General features: G+C 35.3%; 1 protein-coding gene across 8 annotated transcripts in view; it reads left to right on the top strand.

The window, feature by feature from the left end:
- bsk (mitogen-activated protein kinase dJNK) overlaps positions 1-15,984 on the top strand; it is a 952,253-nt gene that overhangs the window by 920,572 nt on the left and 15,697 nt on the right. For 5 of the 8 annotated variants that reach the window (XM_069843975.1, XM_069843973.1, XM_069843977.1 and 2 more), the window contains one exon: positions 14,968-15,097. In XM_069843975.1, coding sequence (XP_069700076.1) covers positions 14,968-15,097 — 130 coding nt within the window. Of the gene's footprint in view, positions 1-9,428; positions 9,678-14,967; positions 15,098-15,984 lie in introns of all 8 variants that reach the window. The other 3 variants (XM_069843979.1, XM_069843981.1, XM_069843980.1) reach the window with 3 other exon arrangements.

The raw sequence follows: 15,984 nt of genomic DNA, 5'->3' as shown, positions 1-15,984 counted from the left end.
AATATCTTTATTGCATGGATTGTTATTTATAATATATATTTATTATTACCAATTGTTGCACTGTGAATTATGATTTTCTTTTGTTTGTTTAGTTGTAAGTAGAAAGACCCTCCATACAATGATGTATAGTTGATTTTTATTTTTTTTATTTTACACCAAACACCTTCCTTTTTCTGGTTGGTTGTTTTTTTTTAATTTAGTTCAGTAGCATGTGACCAATTTATTTGGGGTTCAAGCCCTGGTGGAGGGCGTAGTCTTCCCTCTAGAATTACGTAGATTCTCTATTTGGGGTCCGGTCTTCCAAACTACTTCAAACTGGTCGTTAAGAAGCATTTTATACTTGATATTATTTTACTACTCCTGAAATTATGCAAGGTAAAGAAAATTTCGATATAGGCTACACGTGATGGCATTTCCATCAGCAGGCACACCAACACAAGAAACGTTCACTATACTCCCTTTCAGTTGCGTACTACCTGTCGTAAATTGACCGGTGTTGATTCCACGAACTAGCAAAATGCATCGTACCCCTCCACGAATGCTTTGATCCTCTCATTGCCCCGCAAATCGTAATCGCCTACGATTTCTTGTATAAGACAATGGCTCAGCGGTCAGTGACGTGTAGTATGTCATTCGAATGTTCTGCGCATTCGTAGTCACGTTATCTCGCTTGTCAGTATGTTTTTGATGTATCACAAGTGCTGAAATAATCACTAGGGAATGAATTTTTAGATACTAAAAGTTAGAAATGATACCGAGTATACTTGACTGGATATGATGTCGGTTAGAACCGTTTTGAGGCCTTGTTCACAACCAGGGTTGTGAAGTTCATGCTCTACGGAGTAGTATTGTTACTTAGGGCAGAGTTGGGTAGTATCGGACATTGGGTAATATCGGACAGTGATGTTTCTTTCACCTACCACCAGATGGTAGTACAGTGATGTTTCTTTCATCTACCACAAAATGGTAGCAGCAGTGTTCTGATGTCGCATACAGAAACGTAACCATGTCACTTAGGTACTACAGTCTGGTGGTAGATGAAAGAAACATCACTGTCCGATATTACCCGATGTCCGATACTACCCAACTCTCCCCTAGTATATACAGTAGTGCTCAAAAGTATTTTGTAGAAAGCATATGTCACAATTGCATTAAGATAAGTATTGAGTAGAAAAAATGCCGGTGGATACTTGAAAAGTATGTATTTCTAATCCATTTAGTACGAAAATGCATTTAGTTTAAATAGCGTTATCCTGCCAAAAAAAAATAATTGAAAATTCTTCTGGATCAAAAATAATTTGTAAGTCCAAGTATGTAATCATAAAACAAAAATATCCTGGACTGTGAGAAAAAAATCAGTGTTTCGTTGCATACCCCCGAGCTTTGATCACAGCAGCACTTATGTTAGGCATTGGATCCACAAGATTTTGCATTCGCTCGAGTGGAAGTTGTGATCATTCTTCCAATTGTGTTTTTGTATTAATAAAATTATAACCGAGTCACACCCGGAAAAGCAAGAAGCTTGAGCTCGAGTGTAAGAAATATTAAACTGTATCGAAAAAAAATCAATTACAACTGCGATTAAACTGTTAACTGTAATTACACATAAAATTAAAAAGAAAAAACATATTACATACACATAAACATACGAATTTAAGAATACGACATTGTTAAAATGACAAAAAAAAATAAAATATAAGAATTGAGCTTATATGATAATTATAATTTTAAAAACAGTTCCAGCACTTGTTTTTTCAATAATGTATTGTTTCATAATTTTAGTTTAGGATTCCTCTTTATAAAATCATTATACAATCTTGGTCCTAAATTAGAACTGCGCCTTACACCTGTTTCAGTCTTATATTTTGGAATATTAGTTTTTAGTACTTACCTGAAAATCCGTTCCCTGATAATCACATACATTATAAACTGCGCGTGAAAACGTTTTACTCGGCATTGCAGAATTTTATTTATGTTTCTTTTAGTGAAAAAATAAAATTAATATAAATTATAATATTAAAGTCCACACCTGTGGAATAACGGTTAGAACGTCTGACCGCGAAACCATGTGGCCCAGGTTTGAATCCCGGTCGGGGCAAGTTACCTGGTTGAGGTTTTTCCGAGGTTTTCCCTCAACCCAATAGGAGCAAATCCTGGGTAACTTTCGGTGCTAGACTCGTACGATGAGAAAGTACAGAGTGAACCCTAAGTAATGTCATTAATTTTAAGGGGCTATTCTTTGAGATATTGCAAACAAAAAAGTGTAATACAATTTTTGCTTGTTTTTGCTTCCTTTCCGAGAAAAAAAAATATTTTATATAAAACATTTCATAGAACAGTGTATTATGATAATAAATGATTGAAAGAATTTTAGTTTTGTCCTTCAAATGTCCAGAAATTTGATCTGAACAATTTATTTATTCATTAAAGACATCAGCTCAAGGGTCCTGAATACAATAAACATGTACAATATAATGTGATTTGAAACATTAAAGAAAAAAGAAAGTTAATTGTTAAAGGCAAATATATAAGTGGATTAATTGAAATAGAGATGATGATGTAATATTTGAAGAGAATCCTTGATAATATTTATAAGAATAGACATTACAAAATCTAAAGGAATGTGAAGTTCCTTAAGATAATTCCATGTAAATTTTGTAATAGAACCTCTACTGCCAAACAGCAAACCAATGTCAGGCCATTGTTTAAGAGGGACGTTGTACTTTTAAGGAAGATACGGCAAACAAGGTTCATATATAGACGTCTTCTCAATATCTACTTCGGTGGCCTGATTTAGGTTCCTTTCGAAACGGATAGTAGGGTCAAGAACAAGAGTTCGTTTTAAGCGTCCGTTAATAGCAATAATGTCTGCCCGTCTGAAAGAACCATCTGATGATACACAATGCATTTCCTCATGAATCTCCCAATTTAAAGTTTTTAACGATGTCACCACAGCATGTCGTACACGATGATGTCTATACTGTTTTCGCTGTAAGAAAAATCCTGATATAAACATAAGCATGTTGCTGTCATACCCGTGATTGGCTCCCTGTCGAAACACTCACATGACGCAGGAAAATATAGTTCGTATTTGGAAATCATAATCTTGTATTATTTGAAAATAAAAAATTGAATTCTAGTTGTTAAATACGATGAAACATATAACTTCACTTATATGTAAAACGCTATGTAAAAGAAAAGCTACTTTTATATTTTGTTATGTACTATGAACGCGGATGAATACCAATAGTAATACCGAGGTAGTCTGTTCCTGTAACAAGCTGGCGTCACTTGAGCTCGTAGTTGTTCACGTAAGCACGTGGTACTGAAGTATGGCTTCTGCGTTCTCAGTGTTTGTGGTTATTAATCATAAGAGTGGAAACCCTCTCAAAAACGGACAAAAACAAAATAGTCTTAACTGTATATAATAAGTTAAGTGAGTTTTAATTACAGTAATTATAAAGTAAATGTTTCCTAAGCAAACAAATGCATAGTAGTGAGGTTAGGCCTACTTGACGAGTAACGGGAAATGTTTAACATGAAACAGAATGTACAACAGTAGGAGGGAACACGTACTGAGAATCTATGGCGCCAAACAGTGGCCAATGAAGCCTCACTTCAGTCACGTGCTATTGTTTATATTAGGATTTTTCTTACAGCGAAAAGATTATAGCATTGATCAGCAGCTCGCCTTTAGGGCATTGTCCAAGCACATGTCCAAGTGTTTCAAGCTCACTACAGTCTGGATGACGGCAGCGGGTTGTGCTTAGAGTTCTGCCCGGTATTGCGCGAACCGCCGAAATATTGCTTGACATTTTTAAAGCATTGGTCCATTCTGAGGAAGATAGGCCCTTTCGATTGATTACCCATGAGTTAGCCTTGGGGAGATCACTATAAACAATAACCCCTTTACCACGCAACTTTTCGTTCTGGAAAAGAATTTTAAAATGTTACATTTGTTCAGATCAAATTTTTGCACATTTAAAGGACAAAACTAAAATTCTTTCAATCATTTATTATCATAATAACCTACTGTCTTAAATTGACTGAGTATATTGGATATTAAATCAATTCCTTTCCTAAAACACGGTATGAAATGTTTCATATAAAACAATTTTTATCTCGAAAAGGAAGAAGAAAAAAAACAAGAAAAATAGTCTTAAACCTTTTTTTTTAATATCTAAAAAATTAACCCCTTGAAATTAATGACATTAATTACGGTTCACCCCTGTATTCATAAAAATAACGTTACAGACACAGTTTGAAGTTGTTTGCCTTCTTGATTAGTTTAGTTATTCTAGATAGCTTCTTCTGTAACCTGTATTATGGGTGAGAGGGCGATATTAATATTATTGGTTGAGAAAAATGGAGTAGCCAGTCACAGATTTAGTAGTTTTTTTTTCTTTTAGTTAACTAACGACTTAAAAAGAAACATAACTTCTCTGTATTCAGGATCCTTGTGGTCACTCTCACTGGAGAGCTGATGATTTAATCAAATCCTCCTCTCTCTAAACATTTTTCTCGTGGTCAACTGCAACTTGGTAGCTTCAGCGATTATCTTTTCGCTGTTCAAGCTTCAGTTAAATTTTACTTTTCGTTTATTTGTATTTTGGGTTTATAAAATATATTATTTTAATAAACAGATTTTCGCTATTTTGAAATTACATTCCTGAATGCTTTAATGATCAAATTTCTGAATTCCGTGTGCTCGCAAAACAATTAGACTTAAAATTGTATGACTGCCCTTACTGTAATTATTCAAGAAAAGATAAGTATTTTGCTACATCAATAGGCAGAAGAAGAAATTAACGGATGAGATGTTTGTGTGAAACTCTTGGAAAATTGCATAGTGATACAAAGACCAAAAAGTATAAAATTGAAGGGTTTAGAGCCATAGTGGGCCAAGCACCATTTATTAAAAACGGAGAAAGTAAGGGTTAAAGTTAAGTGAATACCATAGTTTAATGAAGATTGACATATCATTTAGTTTCAGCGTGCATATTTTGTATTACTTGCTGTATGTTTCCATTGAATTATGGTAATAACTTAATTTTAACCCTTGTTTTCTACGTCTTTAATATATGGCGCTTGGCCCACTATGGTTCTGAACCCTTCAATTATAGGTTGTACATTTTTGTTAATAAATTTAAGAATGCAGTTATATTGTAAGACTCCAAAGCAGCTATTCTATCAATAGTCTCTGAACACACACCTTCATCTCAAACAGCAAAAATAACTAAAATGCTCTCTCAATTAATAACACTCCAATGTATTCCAATGGATACCATCCCATTGTGGAATCCTGGGAAACGAGAATGCGGATGCACTAACAAAGAAGGGCAGCACTGCTACTTACAGACCTGTTACTAAATCTACGTATTACTCTGTGAAAAGATTTATTAAACCTACATACTTAGACTTCAACAAACAAAATTTGATAACACAATCTCAAGGGAAAAAATGGAACTCTCTGCATCATAATCCACAGTTAATTCCCGATTTACCACGAAAATCGTCTGTAGCTGCATTTAGATTGGCAACAGGCCATGATTGTTTGGCCGAACACCTGCATAGAATTGGAGTATATCAGTCCCCCAACTACCCATTGTACAACTCAAACCAAGAAATGGATTCGGAACACCTCAAAATCTGTGCTTCAGTGGCTGACCATGATAATATCTTTGAAAAATATTGAAGTGCAAGAGGTCAAATGACTTTATTGTCAAACGCCTGGCATTAGAAAACAACATTTTTTTTAAATATTTGATTTGAGGTAAAAGTTCAATTGCTTAAGTATGTTCGCCCTATGAAATCTGATTAGTACGATTAACATTTTCATTGCGATTTTTTTCTAATTGCAATGATCTTCTTTATTTTTATCCCCAATGAAATAAGATGCAGAAAGTATAAAAAGAAAACAATAAAAATAATAATGATTAAACTATTCATCAAAAACTTGTCTAACACACATAAAGGGATAAAAAATTAAATCTTAGTAAGGCTTTAAAAATATATATCAATTCGCAAACATTGTATATAATATTTCTTCATTAGAAGGCGGATGTATACGTAAAAGCAAATACTGAAATACACATACAAATATGAACAGAAATTTACTTAAATATCCACTTTCCATAATGCAATTACAGGTATTACAGTTAGAATAGTATGTTATGATAGTGGACTTATAATAACGCTGAGCATCTCCTTTAATGTTGAAAAATGAATACTCATATCTCGGCAGATATTAACTTTAGGACTCAGGTTTGTTAAAAAACTTTATTTCTTATTTTGATGACTACTAACGATTCTCAAAATATTGAATGTTTTTAACACCTATAGGCTATTTATAATCATTTTCAAAATAAAGACATAATATCTTACACATTTCACAATAAAGTATTATAATAGTATTTAATATATTAAACTCAAATGTTCACTTCTTTTATTACTAGGGCAAGGTCTTTATTTTCTCAAATGTTTATCAACGAATTTCATATTCCAGAAGGCTTAGGTATGCTTCTGTAACCTCTGCTTTCACAGAAAGATAATGGAATGCACTCAAGGAATAAGATTATTTTCGCCTGGGAATTATCTAGCCGAATACAACTTCTGGTGATAATTTTATGTTATCAGAAGACTATCGGCACTTCTGGTATTGTCATTGATAATTATAATTAACATCAACTTACGGAGTGTTGGTAGGAGAAACGGGAGTATCCCGAGAAAGCTTACAACACATTCTTTTTCCACTATTGATTTTTATGAAATCTCCAGAATTTCAACTAGGGCCAAGATCAGTAAATAAGCGTGATAAAGTGTGTTTTCTTATGATCACATGTCTGGGCGAGAATTCGGAACAACAGTGCTTTTCTTTTGGAATGTGAGATGAACAAAACTAACTGCCGCTCTCGCTCGCTGTGTTCGTTGCATTTGTCTTTCGAGTCTCGGCTCATCATTCTCGAAATAGCATTTGGTCGGCGTGGAAAGATTTCGTAACTTGAATAACATACATCATTGAAATAAATAACGTTATAAATGTTTAAATGAGACTGAAAGACAAAACAGAACAGTATCTTAGTTATCAAAATGTTCTGGTTCTATTATATGATATTACCTATGGTTATACAAATAAAAAAAATTCTCAAATAAATTTGAATTTCTAAGAAATATAAAACATAACGTTAATATCTTTTTACTTGAAATTGCACACTTGATCTCAAACATATGAAAATAAAATGCCTAGCCTTTTAATAAGGGCCTAGTAATTAAATAAAGATTGGGGAACGGATTATTATACACTGAAAGATAGAGATGTTGTTTCAAATAGGCTACTTGATTGTTTATACATATATAACCGTTGCCAAAGTAGATAAAAGTTCAGTCAGGTATAAACAACTGTGACGGTTCAAGGCTGCTTCGGGACTTCGGGAGTGATCAATCTCGGAGTCTCGAAACACTCACAAGCAGTCTTTACGTCAACTACGCGACGCGACGTATACAACATTGTCGTGCGGGTTTTCGGCTTTGCGGGCGCTGTTAGTCTTGCTTCCTCGATCGTTGTTAATTTGTAATTAGTAGGCCTCTAAGTTCGCACGCTAGGTAACCTACTAAGGATATGAATAAAAATTAATGCCAGTGTCTGCGAGCTTTAGAAAACAATAAACCCGCTTCGGATGTGGCAATATTTATTCTGCGTTTAATTTCCTGCTGAGTTCATTTATATTTGTTACTGTTACTCCAAGATATTTGAATTTTTCCACCTCTTCGAAGGATAAATTTCGAATTTTTATACTTCCATTTCGTACAATATTCTGGTCACGAGACATAATAATATATTTTGTCTTTTCGGGATTTACTTTCAAACTTATCTCTTTACTTACTTCAAGTAAAATCCCTGTGTTTTCCCTAATAGTTTGTGGATTTTCTCCTAACATATTCACGTCATCCGCATAGACAAGAAGCTGATGTAACCCGTTCAATTCCAAACTTATAGTACTCGGAGAAAATAGTCCTCACACCGTTTTGTCCACCACAATTCCTGCACAGTCTCCCGAGCATTTTGAGATAAGTCCTTTTAGGGACCTGACAAGCAGGGCATACTTTTACCTGGATAGGCTACACCATATAATTATAATCATAGTCATCTTTGTGAATCCAACCCTGGATCATCCGAATTTATTACGCACATTCTCATGGCTGACTATTTGGTCTTTGTACTATTACGATTTTTATGCTCGACCATGCCGAAATGTAGTAATTATACACCTGGTAGCAGCCCTTTAATGGACCTCATTAAAGTTCAGGTGTTCCACCAATCAGAAAACACCATTGTAGCAATATGAAAGCGCAAGTATCGATTATTCTCGGATATGCAATCGAAAGACAACTAGCGAAACGTCACGGAGGCTGGAAATCCAATACTGTCGCAGAAGGTTATGTTCTGTTACTATAATAATTAGCGTTAATTGTAAATAATATTCAAATAAATTCAATTTGTCATCTCGTTTTTCAACGTCTGAATCAATTTCAAGGTTACATCAAGAATAATTTTTATTTTACTCTATAGATTATATCAAGGTCAATGACATTTCTTTCTCGGAAGAAATCAATACTTTCGCGTCTGCGCACATCTCACAATTTACGAGATATTGCACAATGTCAGTTCCGCTCCCCAGTCAGATAAGAATAACATGAATACTTATGAATAATTTCAAGTTAGAAATATGGTCGAGCATAAAAAGTCGTATGAAACTTGCCTATAATTGTAATTAAGACGCTCGAATGAAAATTATGAAACTCCCTTGCGCTCGTTTCATAAACATACTCGCGTCATAATTCCTACCATTATAGGCTCGTTGCATAATGTACTATTATGGGTTATTTTGTTACGTTTTATTAACTGCTATGGTTATCTAGCATCTGAGTGAAATGAAGATGATAATGCCGTTGAAGTGAGTCCAAGGTCCAGAGCCGAAAGTTAACCTAGCATTTGTTCGTAATGGGTTGAGGGAAAACCCCGGAAAAAACTCAACCAAGTAACTTGTCCCAAGCAGGATTTGAACCCGAGCCCGTTTGTTTCACGGTCAGGCATGCTAACCGTTACTCCACAACGGTGGACCTATTATTATTGTTATTATTATTATCATCATCATCATCATCATTGTTATTATCTTTATCCCTTTGTGCCATGGAACATTTGAGAAAACAAAGCTTTGCAAAATTATTCTGTTACGTACGTTTTCCAGTAGTCTCTGCATATTAGGTTCACATATTTTTTTATTTTATCAGTTTATCTGAATCGTGGTCTTTCTTCATGGTCTTTCTTCAGTAGGACTTTTTCCTGCGACTTGTCATCCTACCGTTCTTTATATGCAATCGGGAATAGTACAGACTGCAGTTAACCAAGCGTTTCACACTTTTCCAAGAGGATAGTAGCGATAGGGCGAGGGAAGACTGACGCCCTCCACCAGGTTTGTGGGGCATCATTTATGGAAGGTCCAGGCAGCAATAAACCCGAGATTTTGGATGCAGCAGCCGATGAGAGTGCTGCCAGTAGCTTTCTAGAACCACGCCGTCATGTTCTACACCGTGGAGTTCGGGGACACGGAGTTCTCCGTTCCAAGCCGTTACTTGGACCTTGCACCTAAGGGGGTGGGTGCACAGGGCATGGTCTGGTGAGTAACCTGCATATGAGAATCTAACACAGTCGCTAAGGCTTTCTTTATACTATTAAAATCTTCGCTTCTATAATAACCCTGAACAAGCAAAGAATGTGTACCCCCTCAGGTTATAACAAAATCCTGACCAGCATACCTGAATGACATGCTTCGTTGGAAAACCAGTCGAAAAAAGCACTTTACTAGGTCTCATCCTTTTCGAGATATGGAAGCTCAAAATATGCAGCGAGTTGTGTCGTGATCTATCACAATTGAGCCGTTCATAGCAGGATTGGTGTAAGTAAAAATTGGGTAACGAGGTTTAAAGTAAAAGTTCTGTAAAAATACAACGCAAAGTAGCAATTAATATGTCCTTCGTGCTATTCACTGACTACTAATAGTTTAAATAAAACAAAAAAAAGAGTCTTATTTTGACCTCGTAAAGCATTTAAACTTTCAAAACACTCTGAATGGTTTGTTTCTTTGCACTACTGGGTGTTCAGTTCAAAGCGTGTCATGGCTCGCTGTATGCCGTCATGTGGCTAGTCGATAAGCGTAGAGAATTCAATCTTCCTACACTTCCGCAGAGGTGTATTACTTATGTGCTAGAGAAGTTGCCTAGCAAGTACGGCGTTCATTCAGGAGAGTACTTACTGATACGTACGGTAACGCCGGTAGTGGCAGGAATGTGAACTGTTTCGAAACATGTACTGAAGTGAGTTTTTTTCTTACTGTCGGGATATGTGGAGAGAGTTAAGACGATTACTTACGTATTTGTTGACATTAATTTCGACGGTCAACATGGATTTGATTTGTGTTGTGGAATGTTTCCGTACGCAACCGATGATAACAGATACCCTGCGTATGACTTGCCCGCGCAAAACACAGAAAGAGGTTATGGTAGCACACAGACCGTACAGACCGCCATCTGTTGCTACGGCGTTCAAGTTATACCGTACACGTTCTCAAGTTCAGATTGAACGCTTTGATTAATAGGCAACTTCTCTGACACAAAAGCTGAAACTCGCTTCAAATCGCTGACTCATCAACAGTGACGTCATGACACACTTTGAAATGAACACCCAGTATAGAAGCATTTCAAGAAAAAAGTATCACGCAACATTTTAGTCTTATTGTAACCTATACATTGAACATTAAAAGAACGCTATAATATAAACTGTCAAAATATTGAGGGGCTATAATAGATTCTTATATTATGTAAAATCCTTTCATACCGCACATAAATATAACGCGAATTAGAGCATGACAAGAAAAATGGATGTAACAAAGTGCAGTTTGTAGTAAGAGTCGTTCATTTTCTGACGTATATACTCAACAGAATGTAAGGGAAAACTCCATTTTGTCTAGCTTTGAAGGTGCTACTTCATTATCCGTACTTCTTCCATGTTGAATAACACAACAGATGTCCATTATCCTTCCTTTGCAATTATAAAGATTTCTCTCTGTTTTTTTCTCTTATCTGCTTCCAATTCCCATTACACTCTGCTCAGAAACACCAAATGAAGATTTACGAACCTTTACATGTTAGACCAACCATCTGCGAGAGATTTGAAAATCAAAAGCTTTAGGGGGACACTCCACTAAAAATTACAACTTTTTTTCCTAATCTTTTTTTTTTTCAACCAAATTTTGAGAGCATGTTAACTTCTCTTCTCAATTCTGTAAGACCCTAGGACTGCACAAATCGTTTTTGAATGAACTGGCCCTCCTCATAATTAGAGAGTCGTCAAACTTTTACGAAACACCTATATGAACTCTAATTCAATGTACTGAAAAACTAACGCAACATTATCTTTTTTCTTTCTCTTATTAGCTTTCATTGCTTCTTTACTTGTAACTTTTTTTTTATTCTGTAACTTGCCATTGTTTGTTTGTTTGTGTACTTGTTTACTTTTTTCTTACTCTATGATCTTTCATAATTTATATTGTTTTGTATGCTTTGTCTAATGGCAGCCTCTAATATGAGGAAGCACAATAAATACAAATGGACTAACAAAATCCAAACTTTGAACTCCCAAATATTTTTAGCTTTTGATTTTTTTCTATAAACTTTTTAGAAATATGTTCAAACTCAAGTTTTTAGTAGAAGATCTCGATTTTTAAGCTTCTTTTTTTTTACAAGACATAGAGAAACATTTTTATGAATTCATTTTATGAAAATATCTCATTTATTCACTTTGATTTTTTTTTTTTTTTAAATTTAAAAAATGTTATTTTTTCTATAATTCATAAAAAATAAAATAGACCAGCAACATTTCTCACAAAATAAATGCACAGAAACATGAAGCTGTCTCATAAATACTTGCAGTAAAAGTTTCATCCAGATTGATTAATATTTGGCATAAAAAAGTTGATGTTGAATAAAAAAAATAAACTTAAGGAAAAATGGATTTGAAAGTAAAATGAATATTTATGTAAATTAAAATTCTCCTCCGCTATATTCAACTAGTAACTTCAGGGAGCCAACTTTAGAATAAAAAGTTAGCAGATTTGTAATCAGAAATTTGTAGAAGAGAATTCTTTTATGAAAAAATCACTTGGGCAGCTCTTCAATTGCCAAGCCCTCTTACAGCCTTAATTTAAACAAAATTTTAAACATATTTGTGATCAGAATTGAACTAAATCCATTTGGAATATGAAAATATACATTCTAGAGAAGTGAAATAACAATAAAATTTTTTTGGAAAAATTTCATGATTTTCAGTGGAGTCTCCCCTTAAATGCTGAACGAAAATGAAGATTAAATGTCTCATACGGTTGTCGATTTCTTTCTCTCACAAAATAAGTTTAGATATGTTCACAGAAATACATATTTTCACATTCTATATTGTTTATACAGTTCTCTCTTCGACAATCCTTACAACCATTACTCTACATGTTTATCTATCCATTCATCTGTATCCATCTATTCATCTGTCCATCAGTTCAATCAACTGTCAATCCATCTGTTCATTGACCCATCAATCTATTCATTCTTCCATTCGCCCATCCTTCTCTCCATCTATTGATATATCTATCCATCCATCTGTTTTTCTGTCTATTCATCCATCCATCTGTTCATCTACCTATCCGTCTCTTTACCTACTCGGTCATCCATCTGTCCATCTGTTAATCTATCCATTCATCCATCTGTTTATCTATCCATCCATCCGTTCATCTAACTCTATATCCATCCGTCTCTTTATCTACTCATTCATCCATATGTTCGTCTATCCATTCATCCATCTCTTCACCTATCCATCCATCTGTTCGTCTGTCCATTCATCCATATGTTCATCTATCCATTCATCCATCTGTTAATCTCTCCATTCATCCATCTGTTCATCTATCCATTCATCCATCCATCCATCCATCTAACTCTATATCCATCCGTCTCTTCATCTACTCATTCATCCATATGTTCATCTATCCATTCATCCATCTGTTCGTCTGTCCATTCATCTATTTGTTCATCTATCCATTCATCCATCTGTTAATCTATCCATTCATCCATCTGTTCATCTATCCATTCATCCATCCATCCGTTCATCTAACTGTATATACATCCGTCTCTTTATCTACTCATTCATCCATATGTTCATCTATCCATTCATCTGTTCGTCTGTTCATTCATCCATCTGTTAATCTATCCATTCATCCATCTGTTAATCTATCCATTCATCCATCTGTTAATCTATCCATTCATTCATCTGTTCGTCTGTCCATTCATCCATCTGTTAATCTATCCATTCATCCATCTGTTCATCTATCCATTCATCCATCCATCCATCCATCCGTTCATCTAACTCTATATCCATCCGTCTCTTTATCTACTCATTCATCCATATGTTCATCTATCCATTCATCCATCTGTTCTTCTATCCATTCATCCATCTGTTCGTCTGTCCATTCATCTATTTGTTCATCTATCCATTCATCCATCTGTTAATCTATCCATTCATCCATCTGTTCATCTATCCATCCATCCATCCGTTCATCTAACTCTATATCCATCCGTCTCTTTATCTACTCATTCATCCATATGTTCATCTATCCATTCATCCATCTGTTCGCCTGTCCTTTCATCCATTTGTTCATCTATCCATTCATCCATCTGTTAATCTATCCATTCATCCATCTGTTCATCTATCCATTCATCCATCCATCCATCCATCCGTTCATCTAACTCTATATCCATCCGTCTCTTTATCTACTCATTCATCCATATGTTCATCTAGCCATTTATCCATCTGTTCACCTATCCATTCATCCATCTGTTCGTCTGTCCATTCATCCATTTGTTCATCTATCCATTCATCCATCTGTTAATCTATCCATCCATCCATCCGTTCATCTAACTCTATATCCATCCGTCTCTTTATCTACTCATTCATCCATATGTTCATCTATCCATTCATCCATCTGTTCGTCTGTCCATTCATCCATTTGTTCATCTATCCATTCATCCATCTGTTAATCTATCCATTCATCCATCTGTTCGTCTGTCCATTCATCCATTTGTTCATCTATCCATTCATCCATCTGTTAATCTATCCATCCATCCATCCGTTCATCTAACTCTATATCCATCCGTCTCTTTATCTACTCATTCATCCATATGTTCATCTATCCATTCATCCATCTGTTCGTCTGTCCATTCATCCATTTGTTCATCTATCCATCCATCCATCTTTTCATCTACCTATTTATCCATGTGTTCATCTACATATCATCCATCATCTGTTCAGCTATCCAGTCATCTATTCATCCCTCTATTTATCTGTCTGTTAACTTATCCATTTGTTCATGTACGTATTCACGCTTCTGTTCATCCATTGATCTGTATGTGTATTTAGGTATATTTAACTATTTATGCGTTTGTCTGACTCTAATTTATTTGTAATTGTTACTAATTATTCCAATGCGATAGAAATAGTTTTGTCGACAGTACATATAGATCAATGTCTTCTTACATTGTTTTGCCTGTCTCCAGATGCCCGTCGAATAAACTTTTATTACTTACCAAATTTAAATGAACTTGTTTCTGGAAACACGGAGGCTTTATTTGAATAGAAGAATATACGTAATATCGGGACCGTTTATATCTTTATTGGGTAAATGAATCAAACGATATTCATTTTTCGTAATTAAGACGCATTAAATTTGAGATAAAAATATGGAATGGTTGTGAATTAAAAGGTTTTCTTTAAGGCTTGGTGTGTACTTGGAAGCTTGTAAAACATAATTGAATGATTCTTATGAGAGATTGGCACTGCAGATGTTTTTCATGGAGCTGGTTGTGTTGCAGTGCTGCATATGATACCGTGACCCAGCAGAACGTGGCTATCAAGAAACTGAGCCGTCCATTCCAGAATGTCACGCACGCCAAGCGCGCCTACCGGGAGTTCAAGTTGATGAAACTCGTCAACCACAAGAATGTGAGTGATGTCACTCGGCCCACCTCCCGTCTCAAGTGCATCCCTCTTCTCCTCATCATTTTAATCGTCACTCCCATAAACACAATTTTACTAAATACCGACTACTACAAAGATTTTTCGTAAATCCTCACGTGACACCAGTAAAGAAGTGTAAAGGCCCATTCACAATGAAAATTAAACATAACCGTAACATAAACATAGAAGTTTGCGCCCAGGCTACCAAATGGAATCATTCACAATGATTCACATAAGCATTGGCATAAACATTACCGTAAGACGTTAACATGAAAGTTTGCAAACTCCAAACTTTCAAGCTTATGCTTACGTGATTTGCAAACAGAACACAATCGTGGAGTGCTGAAGTATACGACAGAATATGAGCAAATGGCGTCGTTATGTTTCCATGGTTACCAAGTATTTTTACGGTTATGTTTATGTTCTCATCGTGAATGATGGTATGACTTCTTGATTTTACCGTAACGTTTATATTCTTAAGTTAACGCTTACGTTATGTTTAATTTTCATTGTGAATGAGCCTTAAATATGTTGCGAATTTCTGATCAAAGAATTCGATGGAACTTGCAGTTCATGTTAAGAGGCTACAGTTCTTGTTGCTCAAAAACAATTTTAATCGATTGAATAGAATTCTGATACTACGAAGTTTGAGGTGTATGCCGGTAATGGTATTAAGGCTGGTCCACATTAAACCGGGAACGAGAACGGGAAGCAGAGGACGTGAACGTGAAGATTTTTTATTCACAGTAAACCGAGAACGGAAACGACTATGCATATCGATATGCATATCAATAACAATAGTCGACCTGGTTGGCGAGTTGGTATAGCGCTGGCCTTCTATGCCCAAGGTTGCGGGTTCGATCCTGGGCCAG

Source organism: Periplaneta americana, chromosome 13 (assembly GCF_040183065.1).
Source record: "Periplaneta americana isolate PAMFEO1 chromosome 13, P.americana_PAMFEO1_priV1, whole genome shotgun sequence".
NCBI lineage: Eukaryota > Metazoa > Arthropoda > Insecta > Blattodea > Blattidae > Periplaneta > Periplaneta americana.
The sequence above is the reverse complement of the archived record's forward strand: the minus strand, read 5'-3'. Positions and strand labels throughout refer to the sequence as shown.